The sequence below is a fragment of the Mytilus edulis genome, chromosome 3, assembly GCF_963676685.1.
Source record: "Mytilus edulis chromosome 3, xbMytEdul2.2, whole genome shotgun sequence".
In the NCBI taxonomy this organism is placed as follows: Eukaryota; Metazoa; Mollusca; class Bivalvia; order Mytilida; family Mytilidae; genus Mytilus; species Mytilus edulis.
The window spans coordinates 18,347,844-18,366,199 of record NC_092346.1 but is presented as its reverse complement, the minus strand read 5'-3'; the positions used below and the strand labels follow the sequence as shown (position 1 = coordinate 18,366,199).

Below are 18,356 nucleotides of genomic sequence, written 5' to 3'. Positions count from 1 at the left end.
CACAAATATTTTCGTTTCATCGCCATTATTGGGTCTCAGTTCATAAAATGAAATTCGATCGTAAAATATTTGTTGGAAAACGTAACAGAAACTTCTGGACCTACGGACCACAGGGATGTGAAAATACGAACTGTCAAGCGGAAAATGGCATATAGATATGGAAAAAACACATCTTTAAGTTCTTATAAACTCATTTTGAAGGATATTTTATTTTTCATCTATATAGAAATAATTTTTATTACTCAATCACTTTCATATTTCAAAATTCGACGGGGCCAAAATGCGAAGCCTAAAACCTTACTGTGTATTGCTACCTTAAGCTTAGTCTACGATAACGTCATAGTTAGAAAGTTCAAGCCCATTGTGCCGTTGCTACTGGAAACGTGTCAGTCTCAAAATATTTTGCGACCCGTTCAGTAGCGTATTAGAATTATCTTCAACAATTATCATTTTCGTCAAACCATTGAGAAGTGTACCGCTTAAAAAGATATAATGGCAATTTTTAATAAGGTGGCCAACTTGTTTTCTTGTGCTAAAGACCAAAGCAAGGTATGTAATTAAAAGTTTTATATATTTATGTTCTCATTTGTTACCAAGGATGAATAGAATTCCATGTCTTCGTTCAGGCTTTGTTTCAGGAATAACTAATTATTACGGTTAGATATTGACATGTGACAGGAATACATATCTTTCACCTTTCACACTGGGTAGAAACTTACGCTCAGTTTTGTTAATGTAGCGTTTGTAAACGTATTATAATTTATTTTGTTTATACTGCTGTTTTTGATACTAGAAATTCAGAAAATATTGCGATGTTTTATTAACGCGAATAATGCGAGAGTGAGTAAGAACTCGCATTTTAATTTCCGATTATAAGAACTCTCATTTTAATATCCGATTCATTCTTGAAATCGTAATAGTTATACTCGCATTTTTGTTCATTCCTTGAGAATCGCAAAAATAAACGCACTAAATAATTTCTGAATTTAAAATAATTGAAGGAGTTTTTTTTAATTTTTCTTTTATAGAAAACCTTTGCCAACAACAATTCGATTCGGTTCAATTATACAAAAATGTTTATTTTACTTTCAGAATGAAACTCCGCAGACCCCAGCCGTAAGGTAAATTAGTAAATTATTCTTTTTATGCACCATTTATGCATGGGTATTATGTTTTCTGGTCTGTGTGTCCGTTCGTCTGTTCGTTTGTTTGTCCGTCCCTCGGTCCCGCTTCAGGTTAAAGTTTTTGGTCGAGGTAGTTTTTGATGAAGTTGAAGTCCAATCAACTTAAAACTTAGTATTAATGTTCCTTGTGAAATGAACTTTCTAATATTAATGCCAAATTAGAGGTTTTACCCCAATTGTACGGTCCACTGAAAATAGAAAATGATAATGCGGATGGGGCATCCGTGTACTAGGGACACATTCTTGTTAAGAGATTATATGTAAGTGTCTTTGTTGGGCTATGTCACGTGCATTTGTTATATTATAGCTCGGTTGACTCTAAAAGTCACTATAATTATGTCTTTTTGAATGATTCCCGATTTCCCTATTTGTTTCTCATTTACAGCGCATATGTTATTGTTACTATTGTCATATGCTTTCCAGCTGTTATCCTTTTTTCCTCAGACAAAATATTGTGGATAAAACATATGCTTATGGTCCTTTACGGCCTCAACAATGAGCAAGATTTATAGCATGAAGTACGCTTAAGGCTCCGACGGAAAAAGAAATATGAAGAAGAAAAGACACTATAACAAATTTGTCCGGATATTGAATTGTTTTTTTTTGTCTTTATACATGTATACATATCAAGACCTCTTTCTCTGCTCATGTAAAGATTAGATATTGTGATTTGACTGCCAATAGTTTGATTTTTCCTTAATCGGGTATCAAGAAACGAAACTGGATAAAATCTCTATTTTTGAAGTATTCCAACACAAACGAAACTCGATACCGATTAGTATTATGTTAGATACTATATTATTTATGAATATAGGCCAGAACGAGGATTTGGTCCTCGCTCGGTGTCAATCGAATAGCCATCCTTTATTATAATAATAATGTATAAAGATAACGAAAACTATCCTTATTAACAATTCGAATCTATTGCTTAAATATTTATAAAAAAAAAGATGTGGTATGGTTGCCAATGAGACAACCGTCCACAAGAGACCAACATGACACAGAAATTAACAACTATAGAATACCGTACGTTCTTCAACAAAGCCCATACCACACCGTCAGCTATAAAAGGCCCCGAAATGTCAATGTAAAACAATTCAAACGAGAAAATAACGGCCTTATTTATATAAAAAAAAATGAACGAAAAACAAAATATGTAACACATAAACAAACGACAACCACTGAATTTCAGGCTCCTGACTTGAGACAGGCACAAATGTCGGTCCTCATTCATACCGTCGTGCCTTTCAAATATCATGCTTTGATCGTTCCTATTGAAGTTTCAAGTTATGTAACAAAATATTAATATACAATGTTTTGCAATAAAATAACGTAATTTCAAGTCAAATAAAAATGTATATTTCTGAAAAATTCTGTAATTTTATTACTCTGACGTTATATAACAATAGGTAGTTGTCAAGACGTCAAAAATTAATATGAGTAGGACAACCGGGTGTGCATTTTCCTTACTCAGGCGCTTCCGGTTGTCCTACTGATAGAGCATAGGAAAAGATATATAGTGAAATAAGAAAAAAATAACTGATTCAAGAATTTTTTTTAAATGTTGAAAATTTTAACTTTGTGTTCTGACAACACTGACATTCATGAGCTATGCGTATTCATGTCTTGTTCTGTCTCTTGTTGGATATTATCAGACGTCGTACTAGTACAATTGACCATACAACGCAATTAAAAACATCTCGTATCATCTTATCTAATTTATGTATATTTTACAGATCGGACAACCCTCTTTTCGAAAAGCGTAAGTATTCAATTCTGATATACAATTAAGCGGAATTTGGTTTTTATCTCAATATTCAATTTAAACATTTTGCTACTTTTGTTAGGTGAACACTGAACCCCCTACTACTTTTGTAATTTAAGAATCTAACTTCTCATTTTTTTCTGCAATAGTCCTTTTGTTATACATCTTGGAAGATAATATTAATTGTAATTATCTTGCCTGGCCTGAACTCGCGACACAACTAAAACTTCGTGTAAGTACTGGACGTATAATACATTTTTAATTGGCATACAAGGGATTTGCTCATTGTTGAAGGCCGTACGGTGACCTATATAGTTGTTAATTTCTGTGTCATTTTGGTCTTTTGTGGAGAGTTGTGTCATTGGCAATCATACTTCATTTTTTTTTTTTTTTTTTATTAAAATGCTTCAAAACCCAAAGGTACTACAGGAAAATTCTCTAAAACCCGTCATTTTCCCCAATTTTTTTCCATTATTTCGCGTTTTTCTGTATAAAATGAACATAATTATGGGGGAAATAACTTGCATTTGCTATGGACTGTCAATTCCATGTTCATTATCCACATCAGTCACTGATATATTATATATAAAGTAAGTTCTATAAAATATTTCAATGACCGCTCTGAATAATGAGAGTTATTTCTAGCACTAAAGTGAAACGCTGGGCCGGATGTTTTTCGTGCTAGTAACAAGATAACTTTCCACATGAAGACATGCCACTCTACCTATAGACACATTATTATGACTACGGGCTGGCCAATCTTACTCCTTAATGCCGCGTAGAAGCATAGAAACAGCAAATATCATCTTTAAAGTCTTCAGTTTAACTCGGCCGGGATGCGTAATTTTTATCTCCAGTATTTGAGGAGAGACCACCGAAGCGGTTAAATGGGATCTGAATGAAATCGATTTGTTTCCCATTTACTAGCAATCGGTAAAAACACAGTTGACCGATATCGTTTTGCACCAAAAATGAACTCACTTGTGCCACAACTTATTTGCGCCAATGCTACTTCTGCGCCACAACTTATTTTCGCCAATGCTACTTCTGCGCCACAACTTATTTGCACCAATGCTACTTCTGTGCCACTTCTTTTTAAAACGCATAGGTATCATTTGCGCCAATTTCAAAATCGTCTTATAGCGCCAATTTTAAGAAATTATTTATTGATAATCATTTTTACACAAAAAATTTCATCTTTGTTTCTTTGAAATTCTGCATGATTTGTTGGTTGAAATGGGTGCAGTTTTCTTCTTTCTCATGGATTGATAAACACATATTTTAAATCTTTTTTTTTAAATCGTTATTACACAAACTGTCAATAGTCACAGAAAAAAAAAAACAATTAAAAAAACCCGTCGAAAATACAATAAAACATGTAATAAAAACGTGTCGAAAACTAATGCAAACAACGAATAAGGTAGCTTTATCACTCTAATAATACCAGTTGTTGATAAGATCTTTCCCGATTATTATATCGGGTTGATGTTACATATCACTGTATTCTTCTAATTGTAAGAATATTAATTTGTAAATTCAATAAAAAAAAATGAATGAATATTTGTCTCAAATGATGTCTTTTCAGTCCGAAGCGTAATATTATGGGGAAAACGGTACTATTTATTCTGCCATAGACAACAATACTAACATTTTCTAAATCTACCACTTTTTATAATAAAAACCTGGATAAAACATTTATGTGTGGTGTTAGTAATTTATTGTTCTGTTTTAAAAATTGAAGCCAAATAGTATCATGACCAACTTCCAACGGAGCTTGTTTATGTTATCCATGCCCACCGTCATTTTACACCAAATTTTTGAAATTTTGGAAGTCTTTTCGGACCTTTTCGAATAATACTCTATAAAAAATATTTCAATAGGTTTCAAAATTTATATTGACTTTATTGTAAATATACACACTGCAGTTATTCATAGATAAATAAAATATATATTTTATCCTTACATCCAACCACAGCGCTCCTAATTTGACTTCCTTCACCTGCCTTGGGTACACAAAAGGCCAACCTAATGTTGGAAAAATGTAATAGTACCGTTTTTCCTATAATATCTTTTAATTGTATTACATGACTAAACCCCTTAATAAATCTCCGAATTATTGTTGGTCATGGTTTTGTAAAATAACTCTAACATGTTTTCGGTCGGGTTGTTGTCTCTTTGACATATTCCCTATTTCCATTCTCAAATTTCATTGTAATCTCTATGGAACGTAAAATCAAACTATTGGATATTTCACAGGTTCTACCTGGAAAAGAATGATCCGTGGTTCTTGTAGCCAAGCAGATGTAGCTTCCTTATACGAGAACAACCAGTGTACAAGCATTGCTGTGACAGCAGCCATGTACCATGCCATGAAATGTGTTAACAAATGGAAAAGGAAGGACATTGACACTGTCATTAAACAGGGTGATCGGAATCATGGTTTATTCCGAGAGGACTTCCGGTTTTCTGACAAAAAAGATGGGAGAGTTGCGATATTTGACCTCCCAATGAAATTTCCAGTTAGAGTCAAAGACCAAAAAGCCGTTGCCGTAAAGACAGGCGAATGGGGAGGACCTGTGTTTGCTCCAGATGGTTACGATGACGAATTCCGTTTCAGTTGTCCAACATTACGAGATGTTCTTGAGCAGCAATTGAAACCCAATAGATCAGTTTTAACCACCATAGAACAATATTCTCTTCTGTTCATGAAAGTCGGAACTGACATATGGCTGTTTGACAGTCATTCAAGAAACAGAAAAGGAAAATACACCAGCTTCTTTGGAAAAGCTTTTGCAGCACCATTTTCCAGTATGGACGACCTTGAGAAATATATCCGAAAGAACTACGGTACAGATGATCTAAACTACAATGCAACATCTATCAAGATCTGGCTTCCAAATGAATATGCTTCAAGAGATCAGGCCATTGTAGACGGTTTAGAACACAAGCTCAAAGCTAGTGCACTCGACAAACTTTGTGCCAAGTTTGCTAAAAAAATGCAGAAATTGGTAATTATACTACGAAAATTAACTTAATTGTCAGAAAATGATAAACATAACTTAAACATCATGCTGGCCTTCAATCTCATAATACTTCAAATAATCCAGTTTCGAAATACACAGGAATTTCGCACCCCTTTACAATCTTGGACCAGCCCTTATTCACGAACAATTACTAAGTAAACTAGTTCTTTTGGACTCGTGGTTATGGAATAGATTAATATAAAAAAAAAAAGATGTGGTATGATTGCTAATGAGACAACTATCCACAAAAGACCAAAATGACACATACATTAACAACTATAGGTTACCGTACGGCCTTCAACAATGAGCAAAGCCCATACCGCATAGTCAGCTATAATAAGAATGTTTTTATTGAGTCAGTAAATTGGTTTTCACCATAAACGAATTTTACTAAATGTTTGTATTAGACTAATTTCAAGTTGCACTGCTCTTCAATATCATTACTAGTTATATTTACTATCAAGAAAATAAGTTCGTCATCTAATCAGGCAGCATTGCAGTCTTATTGTTGATGGTCTCATTGTGACCTTTAGATGAAGTACAGCAATAAAAGCGGTGTTCATTTGCCATTTTGTGATATTTGTGTGTTGGGATTTTTCTTTGCTCTTACTGGTTTTGTCATTTTCAAGGTATTATTTTAAGTACATTCAAAAGCATATATCGTCAAAAAAAATCCATGACATTGAACTGAATTAATGTCTGAGTGCACAAAGCTTGCATACTTATCATTTATATTTGACTCTGACCATTTGTTTTGGTGTGGGTTTTTTTTTTGGAGGGGGAGGGGGACATGGATGGATAACCTATACCCTTTGTTTTTCTATTATATACAATCAAGTACTAGTAGTTACAATTTATCGGAAGCGGCTCAATAGTTGTTAGCAGTTATTTTTATTATCAAATATTTTTATATAAAGAATCTCTTTTTTAAGTGAACTTCTTTGAATGTTAATGAAATAGTAAAACCTGTCTTTCTACCTTTTAGGAAGCGGAAAGGAAGAAAGTAAAAAAGATAGACTGTGAGAACAGTCCGGGTTCATTAGGAGCGTCAAATGACGTTCACCTCCGAGACGTTTGAATTCCACAGAACGTGGTAAGTACATTTTACTTAATTGCCACTAGGACAAAAATATATTTGCAACCGTATTAAACAATCTGCTTTTTTAATTATTCATTTAGCTCTAATGGTCATGGTTGGGGAGAGGATTGGGGCATTTTGAAAATGACTATCTTGGTTTGGTAAGAGCTGTAAATAAATAACCTTGCATATATATATAGTAAATGTGCCTCGCATGAAAATTGTGCGAATCTTATACATAAATCATGCGTTTTTTTCCGCACGAAAAACGTTCAAATCGAGCTACATCCGATTTTTATGTGTTTTTGAGTTAACATACGCATGTTTTTTTTGCCTAATTTACGCATGACTTTAGCACGAATTGACCTTCGTGCGTAAATTATTTGTGGCACTTTCTTCTGTGCAAGACAGGATGAAAAGAAATATTCTGCAACGCTAAATGCAGGAATTAGACGTGTACAAAAATTAAAAGAAAAAAATAAACAAAATAAGCATGAGTTGCTACAGATGAATATAAGTCATTCCGGGGTATATCACCCCGCTGCCATCCCTATCCTTTTCCCCGATATGAAAAGGTATTTCTATTATCAATTTGTGCTGCTTTATAAGAAAGAAAGTCATTATGGGAAATATTTTTGGATTATGCTTAATCACAGAAAATGCAATCCCAAAAGGTACCCATCAAATTGGACCTATGTGAAAAAAAAATGTCTCAGTACGAAACTAACCATTAATCTTGTCTAAGATGCGGGCCCTATTTATTGACAGTACAATTATCGTACCAAGATTTTTAGATAGATATTTGACCACCAGAACTAAAATAAAAGCAAATCAATTACGAGATAAGAAGCTCCGGAGTCTCTGTTGAATTCATTTACGGGCCACAGACCACAATTAATTCCTCTATCAGTTCTTTATAACCTTTTGCATCATTACAAAAATTGCACCATGCACTTTTGTCCAATTTTTTGTGTGTGTAATGTATAGTCCTAGTCCAAATATATATCCAAAATTCAGAAAGATTGTAACAATCACTTTTACAAATTTAGCCAATACACATCCATACCCCTATTGACAAGTCAAGAGATGTTCCGAAAACTGTAATATTACCTTTTTGCACTTGGCCTAATCACTCATTCCAAATCAAAATAAGTTAAAATACAATATCCAAAAATTTATTTCACCTCTCTTCTTTCATTTCCACCAAAAAAAATCTAAGAAATGAGTGAGGAAGGGAAAGAAAAAAAATTAAGGAAAAATACACTCTAATTAAAAGTAACTATATTCACGAAAAGCGGGGTCATTAATTGTGGTCTTGGGCCTACGCCTCGTCTATAGCCTCTGTCGATTCAGACAAGGGTTGACGTATCGTAGGGACTCTTGCACATCATTGGTGGAATTCCTTGTAACTAAAAAACTAATACACCATAGCCAAAATTCAATATTTTCTATATTTCTATAGTTTTTAACGTTTCAGTCAAATTTGGTCTTTATTTTTTTGGGGTCATAGTATGACGTCAGTAACATGGCGGAGTTTTGTATCCATTAAGGAATATCAAGTTAAATTATTGTTATCATTAAAACTATTAAGGACATGAATGTGTTTCTTTCGCTGATTTGAATTGCCTCTGACATTGTTGTAGCTATTGATTTGTGAAATGACCACATACAATTATAACAGTCAATCTGTACATTGATCGAACGTTGTTTTGTCCTTTCGGAAGAAAATACTGTTTCCTCGAGATAAGGATTCCATACTGTGAAAATTATTATCCGGAAACCATACTGTCACATTGACATTGTCAACTATTTATCAAATATAATTAAAATGTGATAAAACTCATTATAGTATTAACCAAACGAGTTTTCTTTTCAGTTTCAAAAAATGTTTCGCACTAAACAAGATAAATAATAGAGAATTAGCGAAATTATGTTTTTTTTCTCGTTTCACATTGCCTTTCAAAAATTTGCCTTTCAAAAAGTTCGTTACCCGTTGTACTATATGATTGCATACAATAGTCAACTTTTTTTTATGCCATATATATAAGTAGTTCAATATAAAATCGTTTTCATAACAGCGTGGACAACCGCAATATCTATGTTGGAAAAAATACTGAATAGTTTACTGGTACCCTTGATAACTATTTACCTCTTACTTGTTTATCGTCGGCTATTGATAACAGTGATTTGCGCTCACTCAGACTGTCAGAAACCTTCCAATTGGGATTTTAATATAATAAAAGAGTAAAGTATATGTAGGTGCACGTGAAGAAAATAAGTATACGACATTTAAAGCAACATACAAGGTTTAATCCTCTACTAGTTGTTCGTATTATTCTTAGGTGGGTTTAAATCTTTTAAAAAAATCGGGTTTTTTTTCTAGAATTATTTAACTTCCAGATGTTAGAAAACACAGTTTCCAAGTGAATAGTTAGTAAACGGTACTTTTACCAAAGATAAGAAATAGAACAAATATGGGTTTGTAGGATGAAATGACCCTCTCCCTTTTTATTTTATTTCGTTGCTATTGATTCGCGTACACTGTAATTATTTGAGTACATAAAGGTTGAAAAATTACACAACTTCGCGAATAATGAAATGATCTGTAATAAACAGGTCGAGTTTGTCGAAATTGACATTACAGCCTAAGAGTTATTGGCCTTAGTTGTCATCTTATTTTTAGAAAGCGGGGGTTTCTATGAACTAAAATTGTTGCTTTCATGCACGTCTTTTAGACTCCGGTGACTAGTTAGTTGTCTACTTCCTCTCCTTATGGTAATGTATTCTAGAATCTAGAGACAGTTTCTTCCTGTCGGAATCAATTGATAGATGCTTACGGATCACACTGATTTGTCCTTGTCTTCTACCATATACTCGCTACAAGATTTTAATTAGTTCAGAGGCACTGAATCTTTTCTCGAAACAGAAGTTCATTTAGTTAAATAAAAGTATTACTTTAGTAAATTATCATCTTCGGTTATGAAAGTAAACGTTATGAAAAACGTAGTTGATTTTAGTTGTTATGTGTAATTAATTAATAATAGCGGCGGAGACTAGTTAATTACTTTTGCGGAGGGATGTAGGGGCAACCATTTGTTTGCATCCCCGCCCCTGTTTTCTAATATAAAAATAAAAGCCTGACAAAACAAAATTCAATAGAAATATAGATTTTTGCTGTCTATCCAAAAATAAAAGATGAGAGAGAGAGATGGATAGAACAGAAGGCATTGACAGCCCAATACATTTAAATAGTTAAAAATAATAAAAACAAATCTTTGCTTTAGCAAAATAGAAACAAAATAGATCGACGATTTAATTATCAATGCGTAAAAAGAGAAGATTAAATACATGCGTGATCAATGGTTTGCGTAATCAAGTCCATAATTAAACATAAAACAAACAAAAACAAATCATTGCTCAAGGTACAAAAAAGGACGAATAATAACAAAAAGTTGAATTATTAATTTTCATTAATATGCAATACACAGATTAAGAAAGATGGGTGTTTTGCGTAATTAGTTAATAACCAATAAGAAGCATGGTTTAATATTTGATTACGCGTAGCGGAAAGGAATGAATATCATCTTATTGGTCTTTAGATCAATGTTCAAGTATTTAATAACAAAAATCTCATCTGAACTCAATTTTGGTCGACTGACACTGATCTTATACGGTAAGTCTTGTACTATAGATGTGAAACACATTTTTGGGCTAAGTTTAAATGGTACATTAAAAACTGAGGAAATTTAAAAAGAATATACACTAGCTTTTAATGTATTTAATTTAATTTTCAGTATTTAAATTAAATTCACTGTATTCAATTTAATTTTCAGAAATGATAAATGCTACAAAGATACTCTTAATCATGGTCATCTTTGGTAAAACAAAAAAGTTTAATTTTTTTGTCTTTTCTTCATGTTTTACTTATATTTCGTCTTGCAAGTTCCCGATAGAGGTTATTTCAGTTTAAGAAACGCATATCTCTCACATGGGACCCCTTTTCTGTGTGACAGTTAGTTTTGATAATTTTTTTTTAGAGTAGATGCACGTATAGTGTAATAATCTTCGTAGCAATACAACACGGATATTGTTAGATTTCAATTTACTGTAACACATTTTTTAAAATTAAAGATTTTATCTCCATCATCCAAACTCTGGATCCTTGTCCGGATTTGGTTTTACTTTAGTTCCCTTTAGTTTTGATCAACCGTTCCTATGTCTTTATTAGGTTTTGGATTATTATCAAATATTTCAGTTTGGAGCATTACTGAAGAGACATCAATTATCAAAATCTAGTGCATAACAATAAGAACTATTTATGTTATTAAAGCCAACTTTACTGAAAATATAGAAATTCTTCTGAAAATATTTATTACAGGGGAAAAAGTGAACCTTTTTCCGTGTTCCATACTGCATTGTATTTTCAATTAAAATCTTTGATTTCAAAGAAAAGGCACGTATAAATCGTTCTCATTGTATACGAATGGTTTGTTATAACAAGAACACAATTATAAAAGGAAAATAAACCGAAAACTTAGTAATATATATATAAAAAAAAATATAACACGGAAAAGCAAACCCTTGCTCAAAACGCGTGTGATGCCGTGCAAATCAGTGTCTTTACAAACTTATTAAAATATACGGTTCTCAGATTTCGCCATACACAATTGAGCTTTACGAGCACGCGTGTTATTATGGATCAGACTTTTTATCTGATTTATGTTATGGGTACGAGATTTTAACAAGCTGAAACTGTAAATTATACCCGGCTTGCCTCCCTTGAATCTCCCTATAAACTTGCTGACAGGAACCTCAGATCAACAGTCACGCCCTATCTGATTGGACACGTATAAAGGTCACGTACAAGGAGAGATGCAAGTTGAACTGATATGATACATCCCAGTTAGCAACAACCATAGTTCTGACCGTTTTTTCACGTTCATTTATTAAAGAAATAGTTGTTACGACTAAGTTTTTATTTTGTCACTATTTATATCATTTACAGTTTTACACATTTTATTGTTAATCTATGCTGAATTTAAGAAAAATGGATTTAAACCGCCTTTCTATATATATATATAACGATGCGAGATTCTTTAATGATGAGTGTGACACTATAGTGCATGTTTAACTACGCGCATCCGTAAATTAAATCGAACATGCATATTGCAACAATTGAAAAGGATATCCAATCTGCCAAAAAGTACTCCTTGTCTCTCGCCAGATTAGTAAATATTGTTTGTTCCCTTCATATTGAGTGGAACTATTCTTAGGCTTAATTTATAACGCTATAATGTGCTAAATGCATTCCAGTGCCAGAGAAATTAATCGCCCCCTTTTTTTCTAACCCTTTTCTCCGACCAGAAAAAGTTCTCATTCAAATAATTGGCTTACAATGTAACTTATTTATTTTATCCTAAATATGCACAAAATAGTTGCCAAATTATTAACAAAGAAAACATGCCGACTTCGAATTAGTTCGTGTGCACTTTCATGTAGAAGAATTATAATCAACGCATTCTATTTTATTTTTCTTCCGTAGGGTTTTTGTTCTATAGTATAAGTTGGTTGGATAGATAAATAAATCCCATATTTGTATTGAAAAGATTTCCATTGACTGTATTAGGGGGGACACGCGCGTATTTACTGCTTTGCTGCAGTTAAAAAAAAATGGAATGATATCACGTGGTTTTCTTTACGTAACTCTTTTCCCTGTTGAATTATTTATTGTATTCAAGATGTAATTCTAAAATCTTCCCTCTGTACATGATTATGACACTTTGATGATTAATATTTTAATTGACTTTTGAAAAAACTGCAAATAAACTATGAATTTTAACCTTATCAAAAGAATAAATAATATACAATTATGGCCCGTTGAAGAGGTGAATATCCATATTGATTCTTTTAAAAATAGTTTGATGGATGTAAGAATAATGTGTAACAGTTAGAAACTGTTAGAAATAACATTTTTAACCGGATTTTTGTGACAAAAATGTCGGTTATTGATTTGGGGATGTACGGCGGGCGGGCGGGCGGGCGGGCTGGCGGCAATCAAATGTTGTCCGTGCATTAACTCATGAACCGTTCAACCAAAGCTTTTAAAATTTTAATATGTTATTACTGACAACTATTCGAAGGTCAAGTTCAATAATGGCGATTTTGACTTTTACCGTTCAGGAGTTATGGTTCTTGAAAGATTGAAAAATGGAGTTGTCCGTGCATTTACGCATGAACTGTTCTACCAAAGCTTCCGAAATTTTAATATGCTGTTACTGATGAGAAAATGGAGGTCAAGTTCAATAATGACGATTTTGACTTTTACCGTTCAGGAGTTATGGTTCTTGAAAGATTAAAAAATGGTGTTTCCCGTCGTGTCCGTGCATTTTCTCATGAACCATTCAACCAAAGCTTTTGAAATTTTAATATGTTGTTACGGATGACAAAATAGAGGTCAAGTTCAATAATGAATTTTGACTTTTACCGTTCAGGAGTTATGGTTCTTGAAAGATCGTAAAATGGCGTTTCCATTCAGGTTGTTGTATTTACTCATGTCATTCGGGATGTCGGGATTTAAATTTATTTAAATTCGGGACCTCGGGATTTCGTGTTTTAAAGCACGGGATTTCGGGATCAGGACCCCCTCTTGTATTACAAATACGCTATTGTCTTTATAACATCAGTGGTGAAAATTAAAAAAAATAATAATATTCATCTTAATTTCCATGTCCTTATTCATGCAATTTTCCATCAACTGTTGTTTGTACGTGCTGTCTATGGGAATGCTGTCCCATATTCTCTTTTTTTTCTTTTTTCTTTTCTATAGTATAAGTAGGATTTTGCTACTTTATGCAAAGCGACAATCCTATAATATCAAACATTTAGAGACAGTTTGATTTCAAAGCCCTTGTTATGTAATACCAGTATGGCAATTTTGTTATGTGATGACAAAGGTAAAATTATATCAGAAAGCACATTTACCATGTCTCTATGTCACGCCAGGCTTTCCTTTCCTTATTTGGTATTTCATAGTGCATTCTATACAATTACTTTAGAAGTAAAAGTGTCTGTATTGATAAGACAAATATACAGCATCCCTGATATTATTTTGACTAATATGTTGTAAGTTTTCAGACAACACAAATCCTCTGTAGCATTATTGTATGGGATATTGTTCCTCAATTTATTCAGTTTTCATGGCATTGTCCGGGATATAAAAAAGAACTTACAATTTTCATTTTCTATTATAATAGACTATTATTTATTCATAGTCTGTGGCGGTATTTGATTTCATTCTATTGTTATAAAATAATGTGTCTATTTTGATGTTTTTTATTTACTTAGTCAAGTGTCAGGTCACGCTATCTGTATCTAAATGGAAAAGTATTAAATGGGATCAATTTATGTTTTACCAATCTCTTTTGTTTTCTTACGAATAAGAAAGAGAGGACCCATGTCAGATAAACGGAAATTAAAACATGACTTTAACCTCGAATGTATATGAGCGCTTTTATCGGGGTCTTCATTATCGTTTTAAAAATAAAATAGGGTATGTTAGACAACTCTCTACCAGAGACCAAATGACATACAAATAATAACTTTAGGTTACTATTCTTGATTTTCTTGCCTTTTCCCCCCTCCGTGAAATACTTGACATTTTGCCTTCTATTATCTAATCTGTAAACCCCATTCAGACCCAAAGCAGACAGGGAAAGAGGATGACGTATCCATCCATGACACCAAACTAGTACATGCACATCATAAAACACACAAGAAGCAGAGCAACAGTGCTTTTATAGCTGTTCTTCATATCAAAGGCTAGCGTTACTGGCTTGATTTTTTTAATGCATCCAAACAGATATACGTTTTTATAACCGTAGAAGGAATCAAATACTGCTACAGACTATGAATGTGAACTATGAGTTTAAATGACCTAATTATGTATGTTGAGAAGACCTTTCATCCAATATATAAATTGGTTAAAAGTACACTTGACCTACATTTCAACAAAACGAAATGGAATTTATGTGAAAAAAAGATTATGTCTTTCGGAATATTAATTTTACATGCGAAGAACTGTTTTATAAACTGCGTTAACAATAACAATTGGAAGTTCTTTGTCTTATTGAAAACCTGTAAATAGATTGTAAATTTGATTTCCATGTTAAAGCTCTGTCTCGGTAATTATTAAGATAAGAAGGAATGGTTGAGACTGTATAAACACCAATAAACTTATTTAAAATATCCTTTAAAACCCAAATAAAAAAACCCACCATCTGATATTTGTTGAATTACGGCCGATTGTCCATCGTATACAGTGGCAGATCCAGAACTTTTTTTGTAAAAAAAAAAGGGGGGCGCTGACTGACCTTACTGTCATAATAGGTTTTGAAAAGTTTTGCTTTTAAAAATATATTTGCATTAAAGACTGGAACATTAAAGGTCAAACGATTGTTGAATTACAGACATGATTTGGTTTCAAAAGAGGTACGAATAATATGAAGCGGTGAATGCTGCTATGACTGTCATTTCATTCGACAGAAGTATTACTAACTTTGTGCTTGTATAACAATATTCTATCAAAATAAACATCAAAATAAATATTTGTGGTTTCTGTAATTTCATTATTAGTAGCGTGATATATACCACAGACCATCCCAAGGCTGATTAAAAAGGATCAATTTGTGCTCTGTCGAATTAGAGGTATATGATGGAACTTTTGAGGTTTTAACTTCGGAGATCCCAAAGATAAAAAACGAAGCTGAAAGCTTAATCTTGTTTAGCAGAGAGCTTTCACCGAGAGAACCGAACTCTAAAGTACAAGAAACCTACGCGTAAATAAAACACGTGGTATAACTTCAAAATCGTGATCATTACTTACAAAACACTTCAAAGAAACATTTGCTGTAAATGCATTATTAAAGTGTTAATTTAATACATCCAAAACAACAGATACTTGTGTAAAATGAAGAATTCCATTGTAGCACAACATGATACGGAAACATTCCAGTGGAATAATTTTCCGGTAAATTAACATCAATGAGCTATATAAATGTTAATTTGTTAACTTGATGTTCTAAGGCGTATAACATTTTCAGAGATATTTTGTGACTTTTATCTTAAAATTGCGTATTTATCATTTCAGAATATTTATTCAATTTGTCTGTTTTTAGAACTTGATTGATCAAAATCAATGTTGCATACTCCATTTATGTTAAGTCACGTGGTATCTTAGTTCGGTGTGTTAAGTACTAGTTTTGTTTAAAAATCGTTTTCCTAAAAGCTGTTTCGTGTTCTCTTGGTGACGTTGTTGTTTTAGGTAATCGATCTTTTAACGTTATGCCGTCAAATGGACATAACCCGTATTACAAGTTGACTGTTGTTATTATAAGGAAGGCTATTTTTAGCAAGCGTTCACATAAACTTCTAATTGAAATATACCCTATATCTCCTTTTATTCATGTCATTGAACTGGCGTCTGCAAATTACAAAATGCGACCTGGAAACATTCGTAAGATACCATAGCTTGTCATTTTGTGTACATTTGATCATAAACCTCAAGTTAATGGTTTTTACTGAAATGCATAATATAGATTAGGGGTTCGATAAAGCTTTTGTAACTTGTTTTTACTACTCAGAATGCATAACGAAGTTCAGTATTGCTGCATTTGCAAGATTAATTTCAATTGAAGAGTTTATTTCAAATGGTTTATATCCTTTTAGAAAATAGGAAAAGGTCTTTAAAGGTACCAAGCTTACACTTTTAAACGCATGGCCCACGTTTGTCTACAAAAGACCCATCGAGATCAAAAATTCTTAAAATCAGTCCATAAAACACCAAACAGAAAACTTAATATTGAGCTACAAAACAAAACAGAGTTAATTTAGTTGCTTTAAGACTTCTATGACAGATTGGTTGTAAATTGTATAGTAGTGTGAAAGCAACATCTAAACCTCTTTTCGATTTTATTTTGTAGATATAAGAAAATGCAGACTGGATTAGTAGTATTTGTTTTGGCCTGTTCCACCGTCTCAGCTTATACATTATACGACAGATGTGTAAAACAGTGCGACAATTGTCTGGAGTTCTGGGGAGGCAATCTATTTGATGCTAGAGTGTGTAAAACTTATTGCGCTTTAACGAAAGGTGGGAGTGGAAATAGTGCAAAATGTACATTCGGGGCAAAAATGCAGAAACGAGTCAAATCTCATCCAGGGACCATGGAATGTCAGAAATATTGTATGGGTTGTATAGAGTTATATGGAAAATCAAACTATGATGGATATAAATGTTCAATTCAATGCATAGAATCACAAGGGAAGACAACTGATAATGAATGTGTTATTTATTCAATGTTTGGAAAATAAAAAAAAATATCTATATGTAATGGTCCATTGCGGATTTATTTTCTTCTTTTCCTTGGTAATGTCTCCAGATTATCGTTAGTGACTTTATGTGACAATTAAGATTATACTGATTGTCGATTGAAATATGATATCAAACTAATTGCGAGTGTGTATGAAAAATCTAGGATTTTTAAATTTCCCATGTGTAATAATTCGTTACGAACTCAAAGATGACGAAGGAGGGGACATACTCTTTGTTTATTATTTCATCGTAATTAAGCTATTAGATCCTACCTATATAAGAATTGTATTGCTAGAAATAGCAAAACATATCCTTGATCGTTGATTAATTGTTTGAGTATCTGTCAAACAGGCGTCATTTAGATATAAATAAAATATAATTTACAGGTTTTAATCTAAAATATCCCACATGATTTGAATAATATATAAGTTCATCCCACCCTACTCAAAAATACATTCGTATTAAATTAAGACATGTTATTGACAATGTTGTTATGAAGGATTTACGATTTTATTTAACACAAATCATTTTTGGCTACTATTTGTATTCTGATGCCTTCAAACCGATAAAGTTTGAATAATTATTCAACTTCAGTAGATTCTTGTAATTCTTTTCAATAATTGTCTTGAAACCAAAACAACCAATCACACCTTTTGTAAAATATCATTGTTGTATTTCAAGAACATAAAAATCAAAATAATACCGAAACGAGCTACTGAGAGCTACTGAAAGCTTTTAAAGCTTGAAAATGCACAGAAATTCTTGTCTTAAAATTACCAAACATTTGATCAAATATATAAAACATATTGTACCCATTAGTTGCCCAGATGACAGAACGTTCACTTAAAAATTGACGACGTAGTTCTATTTTGGTGATAGTGCACTGGGATGTGTATCTTCTATGGCAACCTTGTTGAAGATGCGGAAATCATTGCAC

At 32.7% G+C, this 18,356-nt stretch overlaps 1 protein-coding gene across 1 annotated transcript; it reads left to right on the top strand.

Annotated features, from left to right (window-relative positions):
• The first annotated feature begins 381 nt into the window (after window positions 1-381).
• On the top strand, window positions 382-17,438 carry LOC139515964 (uncharacterized). Its single transcript, XM_071305754.1, has 6 exons — window positions 382-549; window positions 1,093-1,121; window positions 2,921-2,946; window positions 5,206-5,957; window positions 6,958-7,065; window positions 17,028-17,438. The coding sequence occupies exons 1-5, from the start codon at window positions 493-495 to the stop codon at window positions 7,048-7,050; spliced, it is 957 nt and encodes a 318-aa protein (XP_071161855.1). The 5' UTR covers window positions 382-492; the 3' UTR covers window positions 7,051-7,065; window positions 17,028-17,438.
• Window positions 17,439-18,356: the final 918 nt, after the last annotated feature.

What these genes read in the sequence shown, in the direction of transcription:
- LOC139515964 (XM_071305754.1), top strand. Translation starts at nt 493, where the DNA reads ATGGCAATTTTTAATAAGGTGGCCAACTTGTTTTCTTGTGCTAAAGAC. An exon ending in GTGCTAAAGACCAAAGCAAG is followed by an intron (nt 550 to 1,092) that starts GTATGTAATTAA and finishes TTTTACTTTCAG; the next exon opens with AATGAAACTCCGCAGACCCC. An exon ending in CTAAAAAAATGCAGAAATTG is followed by an intron (nt 5,958 to 6,957) that starts GTAATTATACTA and finishes TCTACCTTTTAG; the next exon opens with GAAGCGGAAAGGAAGAAAGT.